General features: G+C 36.4%; 5 protein-coding genes, 1 long non-coding RNA gene, 1 other non-coding gene and 1 pseudogene across 8 annotated transcripts; 4 read left to right on the top strand and 4 right to left on the bottom strand.

Annotated features, from left to right (window-relative positions):
* The first annotated feature begins 808 nt into the window (after nt 1–808).
* meg-3 (uncharacterized protein) lies at nt 809–3,947 on the top strand. The gene is made up of 7 exons (NM_075966.6): nt 809–868; nt 914–2,435; nt 2,482–2,592; nt 2,639–2,785; nt 2,834–2,968; nt 3,100–3,389; nt 3,438–3,947. Exons 1-7 carry the CDS (start codon nt 811–813, stop codon nt 3,761–3,763), a joined length of 2,589 nt encoding a protein of 862 aa, NP_508367.1. The 5' UTR covers nt 809–810; the 3' UTR covers nt 3,764–3,947.
* A 1,635-nt stretch (nt 3,948–5,582) lies between these two features.
* On the bottom strand, nt 5,583–8,516 carry fbxa-46 (annotated as a pseudogene). Its single transcript has 5 exons — nt 8,370–8,516; nt 6,590–6,714; nt 6,297–6,519; nt 5,835–6,241; nt 5,583–5,786 (listed from the first exon to the last, which is right to left on the bottom strand). Coding segments are annotated over exons 1-5 (1,106 nt in total).
* On the top strand, nt 7,481–7,572 carry F52D2.14. Its single transcript, NR_102158.1, has one exon. It is a non-coding gene; the product is annotated as an Unclassified non-coding RNA F52D2.14 (non-coding RNA).
* Nucleotides 7,533–7,706, top strand: linc-6. Its single transcript, NR_102157.1, has one exon. It is a non-coding gene; the product is annotated as a long non-coding RNA linc-6 (long non-coding RNA).
* Nucleotides 8,517–9,473: 957 nt separating the features above from the next.
* On the bottom strand, nt 9,474–12,402 carry F52D2.12 (PAP-associated domain-containing protein). Its single transcript, NM_001270063.5, has 6 exons — nt 12,284–12,402; nt 11,166–12,237; nt 11,062–11,118; nt 10,876–11,016; nt 10,286–10,563; nt 9,474–10,234 (listed from the first exon to the last, which is right to left on the bottom strand). The coding sequence occupies exons 1-6, from the start codon at nt 12,339–12,341 to the stop codon at nt 9,903–9,905; spliced, it is 1,938 nt and encodes a 645-aa protein (NP_001256992.1). The 5' UTR covers nt 12,342–12,402; the 3' UTR covers nt 9,474–9,902.
* Nucleotides 12,403–13,821: 1,419 nt separating this feature from the next.
* F52D2.6 (DHC_N2 domain-containing protein) lies at nt 13,822–14,424 on the bottom strand. Its single transcript, NM_075964.7, has 2 exons — nt 14,299–14,424; nt 13,822–14,252 (listed from the first exon to the last, which is right to left on the bottom strand). The coding sequence occupies exons 1-2, from the start codon at nt 14,299–14,301 to the stop codon at nt 13,851–13,853; spliced, it is 405 nt and encodes a 134-aa protein (NP_508365.2). The 5' UTR covers nt 14,302–14,424; the 3' UTR covers nt 13,822–13,850.
* A 1,192-nt stretch (nt 14,425–15,616) lies between these two features.
* On the top strand, nt 15,617–16,905 carry F52D2.5 (uncharacterized protein). The gene is made up of 5 exons (NM_001383532.1): nt 15,617–15,698; nt 15,833–16,017; nt 16,070–16,140; nt 16,562–16,699; nt 16,762–16,905. Coding segments are annotated over exons 2-4 (198 nt in total). The 5' UTR covers nt 15,617–15,698; nt 15,833–15,892; the 3' UTR covers nt 16,564–16,699; nt 16,762–16,905.
* An 807-nt stretch (nt 16,906–17,712) lies between these two features.
* Nucleotides 17,713–20,541, bottom strand: str-79 (Seven TM Receptor; the record flags this gene model as incomplete). Its single annotated transcript, NM_001373236.2, has 6 exons — nt 17,713–17,883; nt 17,941–18,118; nt 19,008–19,275; nt 19,322–19,453; nt 20,012–20,178; nt 20,335–20,541. 6 exons carry the CDS (start codon nt 20,539–20,541, stop codon nt 17,759–17,761), a joined length of 1,077 nt encoding a protein of 358 aa, NP_001360056.1. The 3' UTR covers nt 17,713–17,758.
* Between the last annotated feature and the right edge of the window lie 2,703 nt (nt 20,542–23,244).

The raw sequence follows: 23,244 nt of genomic DNA, 5'->3' as shown, positions 1-23,244 counted from the left end.
TTTTTGTAACTTTTTAGAAGTCTTCGATCAAAAAAAATCCTTTGAATAGACATTTTTTCATATTTTTATGAATTAATAATGTTAAGAATCCTTATTAGTTTGGGATATCCAAACATTTTTTAAAATTTATGTTAAAAAACAAAAGATTTCAATGTTCTATATAAAGCAGTTTTTATTACTTTCCAGGTACTTAGTATTCCTATATTAAAATAATTTTAAAAAATTTCAAAACTCTGCACAAATCCGTTTTTGGAGCTATTTTAACGACCCTTTACATCTCGTTTTCAGGAATTCAGGATTATGTTCCGCCGTTTCTTTTAAAAAGTTTGAGATAAAAAATTATTTTAGTTTTGATTTTTCGCTTACAGGTTTTCTAATTAACATCTCCTTTACTGCCTATTATCCTGTTTCTTTTTATAAATTTATTCTTCTCATTTATTATTCAGTGATTATCCAATATTTTAGAGAATTAACTATCAATCCAATTGTTCCTCAAAACTCCATAGTCTTGGATAGTCTTGAAAACTGATCGATACCATGCAAACGGTGTGTGTTGTTTTGTTGATTCCCTGCCGCATTTGAACTATTTTTTCACCGCGCGCACGCATCGCCCCTGTCCGTCTCGCCACACACTATTTCCGCGCGCTCTTTCTCTACCTCTCACACTCTCTCAATCTCCCTAACTCAAGTGTTCATTCTTGTTGCGTGGTCCCACCGGTTTGCATTTTTTCATCTCTGTCTTTCTTTTTCGTTGTATTTTTTTAAATTTCATTTATTTCAATATTTCATTAAGTTTTGATTTTTGCAGGTATGAGTTCCTCAAAACCTTACCCAAGCGGTCTGCCAAACTCGAGAAGAAAAAGAGGAGGTGAGAGTTTTTTGCATCAATTTTTCATTCAATTTGTAAATTCAGGTCGCCGCTCAAGTAGTCGTAGCAATCAGGAAAGTGCATCCAACAACATGGAACACCAAATCACTCTTGACGAATTGTTCAATCCGATCGCAAAACAAGACAGTGCTCAGTCAACAAGCCGTGAATATGGTGCAAAATCGGGGATATCTCATCACGGATCCGTATCATTCAACGGGAATACATTCATGAATGGCCAACAGCTGAATCACTCGATGACTCGACATGGTCGAGTATTCAATCAGTCGATGCATGCAGCTCAAGGAAACGGCAGCAACGCCTTTAACAGTATTCCTCCTACGGCCCCCGTCTTCTCTGCAGACTTCCGCCGCAACTTGCAAACACGCAATAGCTCCAGCTGGTATGAACGAAGATTCCCAGTATCCACAGATCAGGACGACGTTCAGCAATCAAACACAAGACGTAGTAGAAGTCGTCAGAATGGACAACATGGCCTAAGCTTCTCGGATGGTTCGAACAATTATGGTCACGCTGGGAATAAGTCATTCAGTGTGAGTTCCGTTCCCGTTGGGTTCCAGAAGCAAGAAAATAATTCTAAGAAACTGCGACAAACCAATGTTCACCAGCAATGTCTTGGAAATAAAAGCTTCAACGCTCAAGCTGGAGTTCATGGACACGCTTTTAAAAAAGGCCATAAGGACAATAAAAATGCATCTGGAAAGGAGGTTATCAATTCTAGTCTTGTCCAAAAGCACGATGCTATTAAGTCGCGGAATTTGAACCAGAGCTTCTCTGGATTTCCTACACATGAAACCTCATCGATGAAAAATCAACAACAGAAATCAAGAAACGACAGAAAAAAATCACGTGGTAGCAGCAACTTCCAGGATCGTACTTACTTCAACACAAATGACGATGAATTAACTGACGATGTGTTCATAGACGATTCCATGGATGCTGCCCGTGGTCGGAGATCTCGATCAGTCACTAAGAAACTTCAACAATCGACTTATTCAAAGCAGAATGCAGGCAGTAAACAATTGACTGAAAAATGCAAATCTTCTGAAGAAGCGGCTAAACGTAACCTGGTATCCAATGTATTCAGCAAGGACGGCACTGAACTCTCCATTGAACAGTTATTGGAAATTGTCAGCATGAAGATCGGACAACAGATTCACTTGCCTTCCAGCTCTCATGGAGAATGCAGCAATTTGAATCGGACATTACCAGCAAGTGATCTAAATTGCTCAATTGGTGAAGACTTTGACTCCAGTTTTGTGGATGCTAACAACCAAACCCTACCAGTGAGTCTTCCCAAGAAAACTTCACTGTCGATCAAGCGCCGTGGAAGTTCTCGTAGTGCCTCCCGTCTGGCCAGTCTTGATGTGACACTGGAAACTGTTGAAGAAGACGAGGAACCCACGCCAAGTCCACAGCCGAGTTCTCCTCCAAAGATCTCAAGAAGAAAGTGGACAGGAACTTTTGATGCCAACGTTGAGGAAATGAGACGTTTACTTCATGGGGACCCTGAGATGCCGAAATCTGCAAATCGTGCTTCCTCAAGGTATGTAGTGAAATAGTAAAATCTTTAGTAAAAATTTAAATTTCAGCAAGGATCAGATCAATCGGAACAATGTGGATGTAAAGAGAACACCTTCCTCGTCAATCATCCCAACTCCAAAGGCTTTGATCGGAGAAAGATGTCTGACATCATCCAGCAAGTTAGTTTTACACTTGGAGCTTCTTATTTCATTATATTTTTTACAGGTCTTCAAAGTTGAACAAGTCACTTGGCGTGGTTGATTCTAAAGCTACAAAATCACCAATGTATTCCGTCACAGTTTCTGGAAAAGAAACAGCTTCAGGAAAGCGAATTGCTCAAAAGTTGACTCCAAAGGTTGTGGCGCTGGAAAGGTATGACTTTACAAAAAACGAACAACATTTCCATATTTTCTTTTCCAGCTCTTACATTACCGGAATTCCAGTTTCCACGGATTGTAATGGTTGCCCAACTCCGAAGAGAAGTGGAATCAATTGTGAAATTCGTGCAGCTGAAGTATACAATCAAGCTGGGAAATGGCCCTTCGAAATCACCAGGTAAGGTCCAAGTTAATAAATCCGCTATCGATCAAGCATATGGAAAATAATGTACAAGCTGAAAAGATTGAGCTCAAAACTTGATTCAAATCCTGTAAAATTATTTTCTGAGTACAGTAAATTTCTTTCAGTGATCCGGCTCCACTTCCTTGTGAATCAGCCGATCGGATCGAATATCCTTCTCAAGATTGCACTCAAGATCCAGCTTCAACCTCGCCACCACCTCGCATTTCTGAAAGCTTGACAGCATTCCTGGAAGCTCAGCAAGACTTTAACGACTACATTGATACTAACTACAAAGAAAAGACACAACTCCTGAAAGTGAATTTGAATATTCACGGGATGTCACCTGAAAGATGGCTGTACTTGAATTATTTTTGCACCGAGACAATTCCAAGATTGGATGGTCCTTATGCCGATGGTAAGAAAGATAAGACATATTTAATCTTGAAAACTTTAATTTTTTCAGATCCAAGAGTTCCACCTGTGCGAAATATGTTCAGAAAATGGTTCCTCCGTTTTGCTGAAGCCTGCTTAGGAAATCCTCACCAGCTTGCAGTTATGCAAGAGATTGCTGCCACGTTTGTTCAGGCTCGGCTGGACGATACGAGCAGCTCCACAGACTCCACCAATATGCTCTACATGTTGTGGAAGGAGTGTATCGGACAGAAGAATATCATCGCAATTGCTGATGCGTGTTTACTTGCACATCTTCGGAAATCGGATCCTATCAAATACTTGAATGTAAAACGGGATTGGCTGGAATCTATTTTTGACCCACCCAGAGATCAATGATTGTACCAATTTATATCTATTACTTGTAGACTATATTGTATGTTATTCTTGTTCATTAACCCTTTATCCACTCTTGTTATATTTCAACTCGCTTCTCCTTGTGAATTTGTATTATGTCTACCCAGATACTTGTAGAGGGTAGTATTATATTGTTGTCTGGATGATTGATAAAGAATTGCCGATTCTTTAAGATTTGGAGTGGAACTAGAATAAAAGAAAAGTTCGAAATAGATTTAAGAAAAGATGATTGGTAACTGATTTGAAAATATACATATCTTCTCATAGATCTTTTTTGTGAAATTTAAATACTGTCATTAGGCAAAATAGTAGTCACGGATTCAATTTTAAAACAGATGCTTCAGATTTGTTTGGAAAAGTTCCGTTTTTTAATACAGGGTGGGCCATAATTATGCGCACTACTTTGAAGCTTCATAAAACCAAAACAAAAAACACATTAAACAAATAATCATATAGGTTTTGTTCTCCGAGAAAAACTAAATAAGATACCATTTTTGAATTCGAAAATATCACCGTCCGCATTGCTACAGGCCTTCACAAGTTTCGGAAACGCACCAACGATGGCGGACAAGTAGGCACGCTTCAGGGTTTTTCATGTTTTTCTCGGAGGACTCATTAGTTATCAAGTAAAATTTAAAGTTCAAAGAATGCTCTTGATTCAGAGATGCTTCACACAAAAAATCTAAAAGATTGATATTGTTAGGTGACAGTGGCAGCTGATTGAGTATCGAGTACTGTGAAATTCAGTCAAGGCCTAAACGAAGCTTGTGCGCGGAAGCACTGACATGCTAAGAAAATCATATTTGTGTTTTTAGTTATTATTTTTACCCAAGGTTTCATATTTTCTTACGAATTTGCTCATAGATGATTTTGCGGATCGGTGTGTCTCGTGGAACAGAAAAAAGTGATGCGAACTAATGGGACGGTCTTTAAAACACACACTATTATCCATCATTATATCCATCAGTGTTGGCGCATAACCACTTTTGCTGATTCAAAACATACGTAACTGGTTCACAGCTACTTAAACTTCATATTAATGCTGAAAATCAAAATTTTTTGGAATATTGGCCGGTGGTACAGGCTCTCCGCCAAAACACCACTTTGGTAGAGGGGTGCTTCAGATTGTCGTGGTTGTGGAGAGTGCATCTTGTTGAGAAACATATTAAATTTTATGTCAAATGGAAGATAATCATCCCGGCAACCAGAATAAATTAAAAAATTTGAGACATGACGTGGCAGTCGCGTAAAAAACTACAGTAAATAGGCTAGAAACGAGTGCGCATAATTATGGTCCACCCTGTAAAGTAAAAAATCATGTGAAACATCTGGTAGCAAACAAATAGTTGAAAAGCATACTCCAGGTTGACAATTTTCACAATCAGATCTTGTACATACGAGCATTAAACTATTAGTTTCAGTTGTGCTGTGAAAACTCAATTTTCACTACAAAAAAGAACACGATTTCAAAATATATTCCTAACTCTAATGCAAGAAGTAGCACTCAATTTGAAATCTCACAAATTTTGACCAAAGATCTTCTCGAAATTACTTGCAACCACACCAACTGACAAACACTGAGAACAAACACTGGAGAGCACCTGTTGTTATTCCTTGCTATTTCTTCGTTTGTTGTAAGCTCGGGGAGTTTTACCTCCATACTTCTTTACTTTTTTTCTCTAAATGTTTTTTTTCAAGATTAAAAATAACCAGCAACCTAATAAAATTAATTCGACTGTTATTTTAGTTGAAATTTGTGTCTTCACACAAGTCCGAACTCGGAGACAAAATTTTTGAAGTTTCATAATCTTTTCACAGAGAAAATAAAACTATCAAAATGCAAACGTGAACAAGTAACCAAGAAATTTAAGTTATCATCAGAAAATTCGATGTTGAATTCAATTCCGCCAGTATAGTCCGGTTTGAATACTTTTGCAAGCTCCATTGAGTCAGATTTTTCGAAATAAATCTGACAACATTGAAATGTACTTCTTCTCATGAGATCCTGTAAAGCCAATAAATAATTAAACGAAATATAACATGTAAAACATACATCTCTAATTTTAACTGCAACTTGTGTTGTAAAGTCGAGCATTTCGTTGATATAAAAACATTGAAAATGAAACAAATGAACCAGTAACTTACTGCAAAAATAGGAATTTTCAAATTTGAAGGTCTTCGCATTTCTCCACTGATCCAAATAAATTATCCGTTCAAATTGATCCAGTGAGCCAAAACGGCACAACTCAATCGTCTCCAGTGTTTGTGCATCGAAATATGGAAGGATAGAAATGACGTCATCGAATGGGAATTTGTGAAAAACTATCATCTCAGAGTGAATAAATTTTTTTGATTTCAAAAAGTCAATGAAAGATGCAAAAACGTCGTATCTATTTGGTATACAGTAATAAATTTCCAATTTTGATACATGCTTCAATGATGTCTTCAAATCCTTGAACGCTGTTTCCATAAAATTATCTCCTTTAATTTGTTTTTTATGCCCTTTGTAAGTTACCGTTGAACCTCGTTTTCCTGCATCAATACACAGAGCTTTCCAAAATGGTATTGAAAAACATGAATTTTCTGATTCTTCGTAGCCAGCACTGTATCTTATCCAATTTCCGTCCAATATCAAATCGATGTGATCTTTTCTAATGTCAAGGAGGATTGTATCGAAATGGGATTTCAATTTGTCAACGCATGCTCTCAAACTTCGACAAACTTTACGAACTGTTAATCTGAAAGTATTCATTTTAGTAGATAAGGGAACAATTCCTATTTAAAAAAAATACATATTAATCAACTCACAGATCAATGGGCTCCAACTTTTGCAAAATCAAATTAGCAACAAGAAACGGCACATCGGGGAATTTGCAAGATATCAAATTTCCTTTTTGAGTTTTTGAAGAAATATTACACATTTGGAGAAGTTTCTGAAAGTCTAAATATACATTGAAAACATTTTTTAAAATAAAACAAAATATAAAAAATAGGAAATGGGAGCCAATTTTGTTTAAACATTTCTTTTAAAACAAACTTTCGGGAAATTTAAACAAAACAAACATAAATTTGAGAATTAGCAATGTTCCTCATAACGATTGTGTTCCTCATTATATCTCTTAAATGTTATGACAACAACTAACTGTTCTCAGTAAATCTAACTTTTCCAATTTGAAACTAGATTGCTATAGACTGAAAGTTAAACAAAGAACCAATTCTAATCTGCCAACTCTAGTAAAAGATGTACAAAGTGATCTGTTCAGAAATTATAATTTTAAATTATTGAAACAAATATTGATGACAGTGGGCTCCAAGTGCAACGGAGTCTTACCAAATAAAACCTGCAAATATGTTAGATTTGCACCTTTCCCTCGAACAAGACAACTTATGTCTAGTAAATTTATGTCTATAAGCCAATTTAAATTTTTGTTTAGATTCTCTTTGATACATGAGTTAGGATGATGCATATGTATCCTTGAGGATGAAATACATATGCTAGGAGGCTGAGGGTGTTGTGAAGGTGATGCAAAAATAATACTGTAGTGAAAAAAAAACAATAAAAAATGAGAAAAATGTTTAAAAAATACGTGAAAAATGAATTAATTAAAAATCAATTTAATTAAATTTTTTTCAAATTAGAAATGATTAAAATATTTTTAAAAAAACTTATTTAATTTGCAAAATTTTTATATTATTTTCGGCGGGGGATGGCCGAGTGGTGAAAGGCGCTGTTAGGCGCTATAAAGGACATCGGATGTCTCTGGTTCGATCCCCACGACCCCCCGCCAATTTATACTCGTCTACTCATTTCGTTCTCGATGTCTAATTGCTCTACTGGACAACAACTCATTCCTAAAATCATCAAAAGGAAGCGACGGATTATGATAAAAAACCAATCTAAACTAAGAATATGACAGAAAACAGTGACACTTAAAAAAAAAAAAATTTTGAAGTAGTTTTTTCTACAACTCAGGTGCGAGTCACGGCTAACCGACTCAAAATTACTGCTAATTAGCTTATTGACCAGGGACGGGAGGCATACAATTAAACCTAAAATCAAATTATTAGAAAATGTTCAAGAAACAACATGATAATTTTTTGAACGCAAAGATTTAAGAAAAACTTGCGATTACATATAATACTTAATCTTTATTTATTTAAAGGTGGGGTACCGAAATTTGAGACTTTGCTTTGTAGCCGCTCAAAGTTTTGTAAAAAATTGCCCATTTTTAGCTAAAATCTCAAACTTTGGCAACTTCTCGGTGTCTCAGCGGTTGGAACTTAATTTTTATTTGATTATCATTCTCTAATACACGTTTTCGCAATTTATTAATTGTTATTTCGTTGGTTGATATGCTTTTTCGGTCGATGCGGGCACAAATACGATATAAGTTTGTGCCCGCATCGACCGAAAAATCATCTCAACGAAAACAATCAACGAAATAACCTAAACAAAAATGCACATTATCAACTAAACTAATTAATCTAACTAACCAAACTTGAAAAAAAGCTGCGATAATAACTATTTCTATAAGGAATAACAAACTCATACATATTCCACATATATTACTATAAAATATATACTTACCTAATATCACAAAATACTACAGCTATTTATCAATAGATATATGACAAGTTTGCATCACTTATCATTAAAAACCAGTAGAGAATATATAAAAAAAACGAATCAGGAAATATATGAGAGGACAACCGCCAGTCGTCCAAATTCAAACATTGAATGACTGAATACTAGTCAAGAGGCACATCTTCTCGACCCTTATCTCCCATGAAGAGATTCCATCTCATTATCGAACAACGGACACCTTGTCAGTCTCAATACTCAATTACCATTGATATGTACAGTTTACGACTTTTTGTTATGGACGAGCAAAAAATCTAATCTGCGGAAAAAGTTGGTGCTCATTACATCTTACTTGATAACACTTCTATGGTCGTGTGCATTTTTCTCATTTTCTGAAACTTGCCTAATATGTTTTGAATAGAGATTTGACTAGGATAAACAAAAAATAAAAGAATAAGAGATTTGAGTTCATGTTTGAAAGATGAGATCGTTTAGTTGTAAATATTTTCGGGAAGATCTTTGTTTAAAATTTGTGAGCTCCCAAAATTGGGGGTTACTTCTTGCATTAGAGTTGCAAATATATTTTGATATCGTGTAGTGAAGATTGAGTTTCAAGGGCAGGGAAAACATACAACCGACTGCGCTTCAACAGTTTGGGTCTACATATCAACTTAGAATTTGAAACAACTAAATCTGAAGCAACTTGGTGTTGGTACAAGCTCTGAATGTAAACATTGATCACCTAGAGTTTATTGTTTTTTTTTTCATTTGCAGTCCGATTTTTTCGGAAATTCTTGTTATCATCGAACATAAGTTTAAATGATACCAATTCGTCAATAATAATTTGTTTAAACATTTTTCTTCCTGCTACTGAAACCAGTACTTGAAATAGAACATCCCAATACTTCCTCGATCGATTTTTGCTTGTGTTAAACTGTTCAACATCGAACACCCCATGCAAAATTGTTCTATTTTGCACTGAATCAATCTGACGAATCTGTTTCAAAACTGAATCCTTAGGCATTTTTTTTTGTCTGACATTATTTGAATTTCTCTAAAAAGTCAGAGAAAATAAACTGTTTAAATTGTCTAATCAATAACAAATCAATATTAATATCAACAAGTCATTCGCCGTTTTTTATTACAAATTATTTTCATTTAAATTCAATGGGGAGTCATTACAAAAATTTACCATAGTTGGAAAATAAGAAGAGTGGGTGGTCCGGGAGGCAATTTACCATAGTTGGGAAATAAGAAGAGTGGGTTGTCCGGGAGGCAATTTACCAGAGTTGGGAAATAAGAAAAGTGGGTGTTCCGGGAGGCAATTGACCATAGTTAGGAAATAAGAAAAGTGCGTGATCCGGGAAGCAATTTACCAGTTGGAAAATGAGAAAAGTGGGTGGTCCGGGAAGCAATTTACCAGAGTTGGAAAATGAAAAGAGTGGGTGGTCCGGGAGGCAATTAAAAAAAGGAAATAAATTAAAAAGGAAAAAGGAAAAAAAATAATAAATGAGAAATGAATAATTGGGGCAATTGTTATTAGCTAAGTGGGGAGAGAATCGACTTGAGCCAACCACGTTTTGCATTCTTGTACAAGACCATATCTGTAGTGTGAAGGTGTGCAAGCAGGCACGCGTCGATTATAGAAATGATATTTTTCTGTCCTATACATTCCTCCCACAATGTGTAAAACATGATGGTAGAGTTCGTGGAAGAATTCGCTCCGTTTTGAGAAATGCGTAGCTGATATTGCACAAATTTGCTAGCCGTCCCTTGCAGAATCGCAAGCTTGCCAGGATTTTTGAAGCAGGATTCAGCATTGCGGTGGAACCATCTTCTGAACATATTTCGCACAAGTGGAACCCTTGGATCTGAAAAATAATTAACGTTTTTTAAGATTCAGTATGTCTTATATGTCTTACCTATGACATAAGGGCCATTCAATCTTGGATTTGTCTCGATGCAGAAGTAATTCAAGTACAGCCATTTGACAGGCGACATTTCGTGAATATTCAGATTCACTTTCAAGATGTGAGCCTTATCTTTGTAGTTCGTATTAATGTAGTCATTGAAATCTTGCTGAGCTACCAGGAATGCTGTCAAGCTTTCAGAAATGCGTGGTGGTGGCGAAGTTGAATCTGGATCTTGCGAGCAATCTTCGGTCGGATTGGCTGGTGTGCGATGAAGTGGAGCCGGATCACTGAAAAAATTTACTTGTATTTTTATATGGCAAGCGTGCAATAGAAAAATTTACATGGAAACCTCACAATTCTCCGTTTAGAAAATATTGTATCAAGTGAGGAGATTTTGCGCTAGAAAAAAATTCAAGTAGTACAAATCTTAATGAGCAGAGGGCTTTTAGAGGAGCTGAAGAAGAAGCATGTTCCGCCTTTTCCTCAAGAAACCTAGTCTTGAGCTTCAACTTGCACATTACTTTCCATATGATTGATCGACAACTTCAGACATTCTCATGTCAAAAAACTAATGGCGCATTTATTCACTCGGGCCTTACCTGGTGGTTTTGAAGAGCGAGAGCCATCTCCAAACTTTATTATTCACTTCAGCTGTCCAAACTTCACAATTGAATCCACTTCTCTTCGGTGTTGGGCAATCATTACAATCCGTGAACACTGGAGTTCCGGTACTATGAAAGCTGAAAAAAAAATGGAAATTTTATTCGTTCTTCGTAGTGTCATACCTATCCAGCGCAGCAAGCTTTGGAACCACGTCAAGTGACTCATTGAGTTTTGAAGACCTACAAAAAAGATAATGAAATAAGAAGTTTGCAAGTGTTAAACTAACTTGTCGGATGATGTCAGGCATCTTTCTCCGATCAAGGCTTCTGGACGTGTTTTATTGTTTACATCTACAAAACTGGAGTCGAAGAAATCACTGATTGAACAATCCAAATCACTTTCAGCTGGTAATGTCCGGTTTAGGTCGCTGCATTGTCCATGAGAACTGGAAGTCGAGTGTTCATATTGAGCCAACTTCATGCTGACAATTTCCAATAACTGTTCCACGGAGAGTTCAGTGCCGTCCTTGCTGAATACATTGGTTATCAAATTACGGGAAATGGCTTGAACGAGTGGAGCTCTTGGCCCGTTTGCAGCATTCATGGAATTGTCTAGGAACACGTCGTCAGATAGTTCATCGTCATTTTTGTTCGAGAAAGTACGATCCTGGACAGCACTGCTTCCACGTGAATTCCCATTGTCGGTTCTTGACAGATCTTGTTGCTGCTTCTCAGATGACGTTTCATGAGTCGGAAATCCCTTAAAGCTCTGGTTTGAATTCCCCGACTTCATGACATCACGTTGTTGACCGAGACTTGATTGACAACTTGTTGGCCAAGAAAACCCAGCAGGAACGGGTCTCCAACTGAGCGACACATTCCCAGAGCGACCATGATTGTTCGAAGAATCAGAGAAGCTTCGGCGATGCTGTCCATTCTGATGGCTTCCAGTATTTGAATGCTGAACGTCGTACTGATCAGTAAAAAATGAGAAGCTCCGTTGTTTCCAGTTATTGCGTGTATGCAAGTTGCGGCGGAAGTCTGCAGATAAGATGGGAGCAATTGGAGAGAGACTCAATGTGCTGAAGACGTTGTTTGCTTGGACTAAAGTCATCAACTGATTGCATACTTTTCCATATTCTTCCCCACTCATCGAGTGATTCAATTGGTGGCAGTTTATAGAATAATTCCCGTTGAAAGACACGGATCCGTGGTGAGATCTTCCCGATTTTCGCCCATATTCATGGATTGTTGGCTGACCACACTCTCGCTTTTTGAACGGCTTTAACAGTTCCTTGATATGGTGTTCCATGTCGTTGGTTGCAACTTCCTGATTAAAACGGCTACTAGGGTGGCGACCTGAAATTACAAATTGAAAGGAAAAATTGATTTGAAAAATTCCCACCTCTTCTTTTTCTTCTCCAGTTCGGCAGAGCACTGGGGTACGGCTTTGATGAACGCATACCTGGAAGAAAGAAAACTTCATGAAATATTATAAAATTCAACGACAAAAATAAGGTAGAGATTAAAAGAGATAAATTAATGCAAACCGGTGGGAACAAATAGCAAGAATGAACACCTGCGTTAGGGGGAGTGAGAGAGTGTGAGAGGTTGAGAAAGAGGGAGCGCGCGCGGAAATAGTGTGTGGTAGGACGGAAAGGGGCGATGCGTGCGCGCGGTGAAAAAATAGTTCAAATGCGGCAGGGAATCGTAAAAACAACACACACCGTTTGTATGGTACCGCTTGTTTTCCAGGACTATTGGAGGTTTTGTTAATTCTCTGAAATATTGGATAATTACTGAATTGAAAATGAAAAGAATAAAATAATTTAAAAAAAAAACTGAAAAATAAGCAGTAAATTAGATGTTAATTAGAAAACCTGTAAACGAAAAATCTAAACTAAAATAATTTTTTGAAAACATTTTGAAACAAATAAGATCCAAAATTAAAAAACTTTAAAATACAGTATTTTTCCTATTAGCATTGTTGGAGAGACTATTTTTTCAAACTTGGAAAGTGCAGCTTTGTGATCAATAAATCCTTGTAACTGAGAGCAAATGAAACGGTTATTTTCGACGAGAACCTGTTTCAGGAGCGGATCAGGTTGAAACATATGGTATGTACCAGGAGTGGGCGGCGAACGATTTTTCCGGCAAATCGACAAACCGGCAAATTGCCGTCTTCCCGAATTTGTCGGAAAAACGGCAATTTGCCGAAAATAGGCAAATTATGGTTTCGCACTTATTTTTTGGAAATTTCAGAACTTCAATTTCAAATGGCAAATTTAAACGCATCCTATGAATTTTCTTACATCTATTTTGAAAATAAGCAAATTTTATGAAAACATATAGAAAAAAAATGGAAAATTTCAAAAGGACACAGTTTTAAGTGTTTCCGTCTTATAAAAAAACCCTCTAAACATTTCCGGCAAATCTGATATCCGGCAAACGGCAAATCGGCAATTTGTCGGAATTGAAAATTTCCGGCAAATCGGCAAACCGGCAAACCGGCAAATTGCCGGAATTGAACATTTCCGGCAACTCGACAAACCGGCAATTTACCGATTTGCAGAATTGTCGAAAAATCAATTTGCCGAACGGCAATCGCCTCCTACCCCTGGTATGTACCCCTACAGTACTTCTGCAGTATCTTTACCATATCCAGCTGCCTAGGCCTGTCAGAGGGGACAAAATAGCCAAGTTTGAAACGATCACATTTTGGTCTTGGCACATGAGACAGTCTTAAAAATTAATGGGCAGAGGCTACCGACAACAGCCTTTTAGATTTTTTACTCACCACGAATTTCGTTATACTACATCTTCTTTTGCTTTTTTACCACTTCAGAATCAGAACTTCAGAATTGTAGTCCCAGATTTTTGAAAACAGCAAATAATTTTGAATTTGTTTGCGTTATAAAACTCTGCTCAAAATTCTGCTCCTAGAAATGTATGCTTTATCCACTTTAAATGCACTATTTCCAACACAAATTGCACTGTTCTACACCGCTGATGCGTTGCCATGGCGACATACCAACACCAATTATAATCCTGATAAGCGTGGCGGCGTGAGTTTCGAACTGGAATCCAATTTTGCACTCTGGATACATCCGATCAAAAAATTTGACGTCGGTGTCGGAGAGGGTTTTCCATGTTGAGATCTTGGTTGAGATGATATCGGTAATGACTGATGTAAGGATTTTCCATTTCTCCATAGTGATATTCGCCTCTAATCGAGCAGCGTCGTATGATGCAAGTGGAATTTCCGATCCGACCGCGTGACTTTCAAGCTTCTCGGCTGTAACCTTGTCAGTTTGGATCCGCAGCTCCACTGTTGGAATTTGATCTTTGAACCATTCAACTGTACGGGGAATAACCTGAATATTTTGAAATATACATTTTTCACATCGAATCTTGACTCACCATTTTGAAAAGATCAAACTTCTTCACATTTTCAGTTACTTTTTTCGTTCTATGTGAGTACTTGACTTTGTAGTCCTGAAGATTGTGAGCATAGTCAACAACATAAATTCACTGCTCGAACATCTAATCGTTGTAGCTCAACTTGTTTCCAAATACCATCATTTTATCGTGGTGCAGAGAGCCTAAGGAGCATCTGAAAGAGCATTTTTCTGCATTTTTAGCCAAATATTATCGCCTAAAATAGCTTGTATCCCTTATTTTAATACTATCAAAACCTTCACAGAAATCGATAAAAAATTGTTCCAAATTAAATACTGTTTTTTGTTCACTGTTTCAGGTAATTTCTTTAAAAAAATTAAGGATAAATAAATAGTAACTTGACTCACCAGAATGCACACTAGATTGTTTGTCCTTGAATGGTGGAAAAAATGTAGCAAATTTAAGGATTAAAATGAGAGAGAATAAAGAGAACAGGGCAACCACCAGTCGCCCTAAAAACAAGAATGAAGGAATGAATGGCAGAAAGGCACTTGGCTCGTTAGTGCCACGTCATTTTATTGATTGTATGTAGAGAGAGGAGGTCGTAGAGATGCAGGCAGGACACTTGGTACATGAGATATGAACAGAGGAATGTGCATCGGGCATTTAATAGCAATGTGGTATTTGAAAATAATCTTGATTTTCGTATCGATAAGTAAATCTCCAATTTAGGAATGTTAAACATTACAAAAATTGGTTGTAAATAGGAACTTAATCTTAAAAAGCTACTGAATTTTAAAATTGCAAATTGAAAAAGAGTACGACTGTCTATAACTGAAAGTAAGGGTTACTGCTCAAATGGTGGGCAGAAAAGAGCTCACTATAAGGTTATTATTATAATGCATCCGAGAAATTATGACATATATAATGCATCCGAGAAATTATTTTTTTTTTTAATATTTATTCTGTTCCATAAAAAAACTTGAAAATAGCTGTAATCCTGTTCTGAAAATTTTGTTACCAGAGCGGTTATAGGTTCAAATTTAATTTGATGCAAACTGAAATTTTTCCAATTTCCAAAAAAAAAAAATATATAAAATTCAATTTTATTTTTGAATTTTGTAACTACCCCGCTATCTGCCCCGCTTTTTAGGTATCCTTTGATCAAAATCTTGAAAGTTTCCCATTGAAGATTCCTCTTTATTGCAACGTAGCACAATTTCCATTTCCTTTGTTATATGGCTCAATAAAACCGTTTTCAAAAAGAAAAAAAATTGTAGATCACACGGATACGCAGGCGCGTCAGTATGGTTGTGTATCGGTTGATTTTCTCTTCTTTTGTTGTTGTATGCATCACTTTTTTGGTTTTCGAAGAAAATGGTCGTGGTGTTTGTGTTGGAGATAATTTGAAAATGTAAAAAGTAATATTTTATATTATATAATGTAAAAAGTAATATTTTATATGTAAAAAGTATAGTGTAATGTAAAAGTTATAATGTAAAAAGTAATATTTTATATTATATAAACTTTAATCTTTCTACAAAACATTTTACAGCGTTTGCCTTTCTGTCTACTTGTGTTGTGGACCCTACTTTTTTCAAAGTTAAGCCTTTTTATGGTTTTCGCACAGTGGCTCAAAACTATAGCTCAAAAAGTTACAATTTTCCAAACTTCAGTTTTCTATCGGCCTCCCAGTCTACTTGTGTTGTGGACCCTCTGTCTTTCTGCTTTTTTTCAAAAGTGAGTTTTTTGTTTTTTTTTAATTCCATTTTTCAGTTTACTTTCTTTTCAGATGTTTAAATAAATCTGCGAGTGCATCGGAATTGTCTGTTGGCATGCATCGGAATTGTCTGTTGGAAAAGTGTATGTTAATTTTAACTTTTGAACCCCAATTAAATACCTAGAAAGTTGCAGAACTGGAAAAAATACGACCAGTTGTTGTTTTTCTTTTCTCAATATGTTGGTGTTTTTGAAGGTCCTGTAGGTTCTGTGACCTGTAAAAAAGTAATTTAAATTTAGTTATATTATGCTAAAATAATTAAATCATGTACTACAGATGAAGCGCCGGGTCGTACTGCCCCTATATAGTTTGATCTTTAATTTCGGTAATTGAAGAAGTATTGGTATTGGGCTAGAAGTTGGTGAGGGATCATGTCAAGATACTGTAGTGGTACCGTAGGGCATGGTAGGATTACTGCTACTTGTTCAAAAGTTTGTATAGAAACACTAACGCGAAAAACTCAAATTTCATTCGAATTATTTTAGAAAATATGTTTTATTTCAGAATAATAATGACGTGTTGCATTGTTGGAAACAAATCTCCTGACGGTCTTGAGTCCGATTAGGTTCGACAAGCTGATTATGCTATCAAGAATAAGATAAACTTACCAAGTGAGCAATGTTCTTCAGCATCCAACTCTAAGTAAGTGTTCTAAAAAATTTCCAAAAGCCCTGCAAGTTTTAGCAATTTTTTCAAATTTTCAGCTTATCTAAACGTACACGAAGGGCCGCGATCTCAGTCCCTCAAGTTCAATTGCAGATCATACAACTGATGTTCAACTACATCAGAAGGATTTCAACATCAGGCAATTATTAATTTAATGAATAAACGCGGTTGAGAATTTTAATATTTTTAGCAATTAGCGTCACAGCATATCTTTCAGTTCTACATTTTTATAAACTACAGCATGTGGAAAAATTATAAAAACTAGGGCTTCCGTGTGGACCGAAACGCCTGCCGTGTCTACCTTGCGGCAACTTCCGGCTGCCAAAGCCCCAGAAGTGTCGGCCGCGTTAAAAATAACGTCTTTCGCACTATGCGGTGTAAACACCAAAGTCTTTGACTTTTGGCCATAGTGGAGAACAGAGGCAAGAGACCGACGTGAGGCCGGCAGGTTGGAAACAAGCCCTGACAAGGGAACCCCGTACTTGTTCCGTGGAAAGGACAAAGAAAAAGTATACCAATCGAAAGTTCATGTTACTGGCTACTCGAAAACGAAATAAAATCCTGCCAGTTTTGCCTATAAACCTGAAATTTTTGCGTCTGAAAATTGGTCTTTGCGCCTCTTGATTTTCACTACTTTCTCACTGTCTTCCGTTAAAAAACTATATTTTCACGTGTAGAAAAGGCTACAAAAAAGTTGTTCAACAGAGAACACTGATTTGATAACCGAGTGGTGAACAACTTCGTCTCTTGAACAGAAGGATGTGGGTTCGATTCCAGCGTGTGATTTAAATTTTTTCATTTTTTGATTATTCATTTCCAGAACGCGCCTGCCTCCCATGGAAGCTCTAATGAAAATTATTCTTATCATGATACAACTTTTAAAACAAATGTTCTCCCTTTAAATAAAACAAATATTGTTTTGAAAAATAACTTTATTCTAGATAACATCAATTAAAAAAAAAAGTTTCCCAAACTTCTTATACCAGGGCAAAAACAAACATAACTTGACTTCATTTCTCTAATGCCAAACAATTTTCAAATCATATCAAACCGAATATCCCAATCAGAATAGTTCTGTGCATAGACACGGTTCTCAGTGACAGTTGTCATTTCAATGACACTGCATCGAATTTTTTGAGCAATTTTGCGACGGCAGAGCTCTGGAAAATTATTTGAATTATTAAAAATACGACAGTTTTAAAAAATAATGGTCCTACTTAAAATGTACAGCCGATAGTTCTTGAATGTGAACAGAATACTTATGGGGCCAACGTTCGAGAAAATATCCATTGCAATTAGCAGAATGTTTGCATCAACGCCAAGAGGTTGCTCGAAAAGTGGAAGCAGGTAGAAAATTGCACACGGCAGGAAAATAAGCAAAGATGGGACAACAGTCTGGAATTTTTTATTTCTTAGCAAAGGACATCACTTGGACAAAACCACACGTAATGTTAGACGGTTCCCTCCATCTTCGAGAATTTTGCGCTCAAGGAAAATTTTTATATCTAAAATTTTTTTTCTCACGACAAATTTTGCATTAAGCTGCATTTTTCTGTCATAATAATGTAAGTCAGAGTTGAAAATTTTGTTAAGTTCATGTAGGATTTGACTATCAATGTGTTATATAATTCTCAGTTTTTATCAAAAACTACTAATCTTTCCCTACGATACTAGGGCTTCCATGCAGGCGCGCTTGCCTGGCTCCGCGAGCCGCGCCTTCTGTTTTGTGCTGCGTGGAACTCGTAAAGTGTCTGTCGCAACGAAAGAACCTTCTTCCGCACTATGCGACCGAGCGTTGGACTTCTTGCTGTAGAAATAAGGCGAGAGGCCGGCGTGAGGCGTGGCAGGTTGGAGGCAGGCATCAGGTTCGCGCTTGCCTACCATGGAAGCTCACGGGCTTCTAATTTCCCCTCATTCTGCAAATGGAAGAGGTGGCCGTAAAAAAAGCGAACCTCGACCGGGGGTCGCGAGCGCGCGACAAACGGGAAAACTCCACGAAATTTAGCATTTTCGTTGCTTTTATTTATTATAATGCATAAATGAAATACAAAATCAAACGAAAACGTGTTTTGAAACCAATAAAAGCAACGAAAATGCTAAATTTCGTTGAGTTTTCCCGTTTGTCGCGCGCTCGCGACCCCCGGTCGAGGTTTGCTTTTATCCCGGCCACCTCTTCCATTTGCAAAATGGGGGGAAATTAGAAACCCGTGAAGCTCTACACGCCTCGAGAGGAAACATGAGATAAACAACACAATCACACAACACTATAAATGAAAAAACTCACTTGAATCAAAAGCGCTATAGTCAAATCCTTCTGGAGCTGTTTGTGATTCAGCAACTCGGCAGTGTTCCGTTGTGCAGCAAAAAATGTCCGTACTCCACAGACGAAAATGAAAACCACCATCCCGAAAAAAATGAGAATGTTCCCAATAGCAACGGTGAACGATATAGTGTCATAAACCTTCACATTGTGTGCATCTCGATCAAAATATTGCACTGCAATATAATACACGTTATCCGGAGTCACGTTGTAAGCATCTGCCAATGTCTCCCTGAAATTTTATTTGAAAAATATTGATGGTTTTGTGAACATTATACTGAATCGCCAAGTCCTTTGCCGGTGTTAGCTGGATACCAAGAAATCCAGAAAATGAATAAAAACCAGTCACTCCAAGTAGTACATTGAGAAAAATCTCTTTACGAAATCGCCAGAAAAGATTTTTTCCGGAACTGAAAAGTGTAGAAAGTGTATGAAATAGCCAGATAAATGAAATTTCACTGATAGTTCGTCCTGTCAATCAATTAAACGTATTGACTCAAAATGTGCTCAAATTAAGGAATTGTGTAATGAGACTATGCATGAATTTTTAAAAAATTTTGAAAACTTTTTATGGCGGTTAAAAATATGGAAAAAAAAGAAACGCTAATTTTAGCGAAATTCTTGAATTTTGCAAATTTTTCGTCGCAGCTGTTGGGAATTAATTTTTATTCAATCATTACTTTTATTGTTGGGCTTCCATCGGAGGCAAGCGCGGTTTCAGGGTCTGACGCCTGCCTCAAACCTGCCCACTTCGCGCCGCCTCGTCGCATCATATCTGCACTAAACGAGAAGTCAAAGGTTTAGTGTTCACACCACATGGTGCGGAAGATGGTTTTTTTTTGCCGCGGCCGACACTTCACGGGGGTTCCGCGCCGTACTCTACAGGAGGCGCGACATGCGTTTTGGTGCCTGCATGGAAGTAATACTTTAAGACCACCCGGTTTTATGCCATCCTATCACAACCTTACTTTGACATAACAATCCATCTAAATGCAAATTGAGCATTCAATGAGAGAATAGAGTAGCCGCAGCATATCCAGTTAGTTGCAAGCAACATCCAGACACCCAAGCATGGAAAATTGAAACGGTTTGCGACGGTGAGAATGAACAAAGTAGCCTCGTGAGTGTAGAAATTCTGGAAGAAAAGTTTTGACACTATTCAAAATAGCAGCAGACAATTCCAGGGACGTAAGATTTAGAAAATGTGATCTGTGCTTCTGAGGCTCCCACGGCGTCCTGTGAGACCAACTATTAGGTGAGAAAGCCGCCTAAAAACTTGAATAAAACTCACCATATTAGTAATTAAATTGACAGCCGGAAAAGCCATGCAATGAACAGCAAACCAAATCAGCAAAGTTTTGTAATCGCCAATATTCCTACCGGATTGGGTCACGACGCAGTACAGCAGGAAGAAGTTGATGGGAATGGAAGTACTAAAACAAATTATATTGAACCAATTAGTAACTTTCAACCAAGTTGGGCCGTCGAGAATGGGCATCTGGAAAAGGTTAGATAATGAAAATTTGGACAATCTTAAGCTGCAAAAAGTGGGGTAATAAGTTAAAGTTTCGTTAGTAATTACAAAATGTCAACCTTATGTAAATTGCAAAAACTTGAAGAATATGTTCAAAAATTTTGGTTAGTTTTGAGGATTCACAACTAGTTCAAAGTTATATGGGTTAATTAAAAATTGCTAACTAAAATTGGTTTTACAAATGTTGTGAAATTCAGAAATTTAGAGAGTAAGTTGTGACTGAAATTCAAAAGCAAAACAAATAAAGGAAAAAGTATTTAAAGAAACAAAGCTATTTTTACTTTAAAATATTATTGTTCTCACGAGTCCAAAGCACTGATATCAAAAACCAAACAACTAAAACTGCTACGGATAAAGTTTTCTAGCACCCAGGGTTTTAAGGCAATCTTTAAAAAAATAATGGAATTTTTCTTATATTTCTGCTGGACTGAAAATAGTAAACTTTTTCTACATGATAAAAGGTATTACTCATTTTCCCACGAATGCTACAATGCTACATTGACGTTGTGGTTTTGGACCAAACAACTGAAGATTTCAAACAATTGATTTTGTACCTTTTTAGCGTATAATATGTAGCATTATATGCAAGATACATTTGAAAAAGTTTGGTACTATTCAAAAAATGAATACTTTCCTAATAGTTTCAAAAATTCTTAAGGGGTCTTTAGAAGTTAGGTTAGAAGTTAGGTCCGCCCATATATTGGCTTTTCCATTTTTGAGTTCCAATTTCTAATTCAGTCACTGGTAGCGTAGAAGTTAGAGAATTGCACCAGAAAACACGTATGCGAGGGAAACTGCTCCTGTTTCCTGTATCAGCTAGGTTTTTCTCCCCGTAACAAATAGGAATATTATTTTGCTTCCAAAGCAAAAACTTGGTTTTTGAACTAAAAAGAAAAAATTAGTCAGACAGTACAAATATTTCCGTAATGGCATAAGTTCATTCAGTTAATTTTAAACATTTAGAATTTTTGTGAAATAGCGTCTTTTAAGGATTTTGTCTAAATATACACGTAAAATAACAGAATATAATAAAGAAACAGTACATCTAAAAAAATCCTGAAAATTTTAAAATTATAAAATTTCTTGAAAGATTTTACCGTTGAACTTTGATTCTGAGAGCAAAACAAAATTCCAACAATCTTAGCAAAAATGTATGCATAAAATTTTTTGTAAATAGCTTGGGACCGGCACCAATGCGTACTTTTTCCAGCAATCCCACGTAGGTCAGTATTTATTTTTTACCAGTCGTGCCCATGGAAACATGGAAAAAACGTGACAAGCTTTTATAAACATATGTACCTACGTGAGAACTTATGAGAAACTTAGTTTTGAATATCTTTCTCAAGTATAAATCAAAAAAAAATTGAAATAGGGCGATATGATCTAAAAAAGATAGTTGATATTTTGAAAACGCTAGGGATTTCGGTTGATGAGCTTTCCGAGCCAAAATTTGTGCATTCCATGGGTTGAATTATTAATTTGCAACCAGAATTTTGCAGGACACCTCAGGTTTTATGAAAAATTTCCAAGACACACAGAAGTTTCACGAATTGTTAAAAACTTTCCATCCTTTCAAAAAATTGACAGAATTTTCAAAAATTTTCAGAAGTTTTAATTTCAGATTTCAATATTGAAAACCACACGAACTAAATTTTCTGCCTTTTTTGCTTTGAAATTTTAAGAATTTATGATATTCCACTAGCGTGAGCAAGTTTATCCTCAAATTATCAAATATATATTTTTTTTCAATTTTGAACAGTCAGAAGCTGAATGGCTCAAAAGCTATTTTAGGTCTACTTTTTCTTCACGGTGTGTGTGGGAAAGTTCCTCATGTTAGTTTAGATATAAATAGATTGCGCAAAAATTTGAATGACGTTACATTAAGCTCTGAAATAAGTTATCGTTTTTATGTTTTTTAGGCACGTTCGTTTTCAGACTATTTATGTGCTCATAAATAGAGCAGCTGAAGAGTTTTGAAACGTACAAATACCCGGTTGACTCTCCGAAAAATCCAGTGCAGGGGTGAAATGTGTTTTGAAAAGAACTATCACAAATAAATATTTTGAATTATGAGATTTATCTGAGAAAATGCTGACAAATGATAAAATTCCGTCGAAAACTCACTCAAAGTCAGCGTTAGAATTTTTCTGAATGTGTGAATTTAGATTAAACAAACTGAAATTTAGGAAAGAACATTAATACTCATATTTCCAAATATGACTGGATATACAGTATCGGCCATAATTCTATCCAATGTTCGATTTTTGATAAATTTACAAATTTTTCAAACGAGCACAACTTAAAAACTGGGCATGCTATCGAAAAAAGTTCAATCAATGAAGTGTTGCTCATAATTACGACTACTTGTATTCAATTGTTTAAGTTGTTTACCAGCATCATGACAAGAAATACAGCGACCGACATCTCGTGAGCCTGTTTTTGACAACTTTTACACATTCGCCCGTATCTCGAAAACTAATTTTTTTTCTGGAAATGTTGCTGAAGTAACATAATTTTAATACTACTTGTCATCATTTTTGTTTATTAACTTTGTTCTGAAAAATTCAGCAAAAAGTTATGGAAGTGCAAACTTGTCTCTCACTTGGCACGGCTCATGCTCTACAACCAAAAATCAGGTTACTTACTTTGAATATACTTTTTTCGAGC

Source organism: Caenorhabditis elegans, chromosome X, assembly GCF_000002985.6.
Source record: "Caenorhabditis elegans chromosome X".
NCBI lineage: Eukaryota > Metazoa > Nematoda > Chromadorea > Rhabditida > Rhabditidae > Caenorhabditis > Caenorhabditis elegans.
The sequence above is the reverse complement of the archived record's forward strand: the minus strand, read 5'-3'. Positions and strand labels throughout refer to the sequence as shown.

What these genes read in the sequence shown, in the direction of transcription:
- F52D2.5 (NM_001383532.1), top strand. Translation starts at nt 15,893, where the DNA reads ATGGTTTTCGCACAGTGGCTCAAAACTATAGCTCAAAAAGTTACAATT. An exon ending in CTTTCTGCTTTTTTTCAAAA is followed by an intron (nt 16,018 to 16,069) that starts GTGAGTTTTTTG and finishes CTTTCTTTTCAG; the next exon opens with ATGTTTAAATAAATCTGCGA.
- meg-3 (NM_075966.6), top strand. Translation starts at nt 811, where the DNA reads ATGAGTTCCTCAAAACCTTACCCAAGCGGTCTGCCAAACTCGAGAAGA. An exon ending in TGTCTGACATCATCCAGCAA is followed by an intron (nt 2,593 to 2,638) that starts GTTAGTTTTACA and finishes TATTTTTTACAG; the next exon opens with GTCTTCAAAGTTGAACAAGT. An exon ending in AAGGTTGTGGCGCTGGAAAG is followed by an intron (nt 2,786 to 2,833) that starts GTATGACTTTAC and finishes TTTCTTTTCCAG; the next exon opens with CTCTTACATTACCGGAATTC.
- F52D2.12 (NM_001270063.5), bottom strand. Translation starts at nt 12,341, where the DNA reads ATGCGTTCATCAAAGCCGTACCCCAGTGCTCTGCCGAACTGGAGAAGA. An exon ending in TCGCTCTTCAAAACCACCAG is followed by an intron (nt 10,564 to 10,875) that starts GTAAGGCCCGAG and finishes AAATTTTTTCAG; the next exon opens with TGATCCGGCTCCACTTCATC. An exon ending in GAATGGCCCTTATGTCATAG is followed by an intron (nt 10,235 to 10,285) that starts GTAAGACATATA and finishes ATTATTTTTCAG; the next exon opens with ATCCAAGGGTTCCACTTGTG.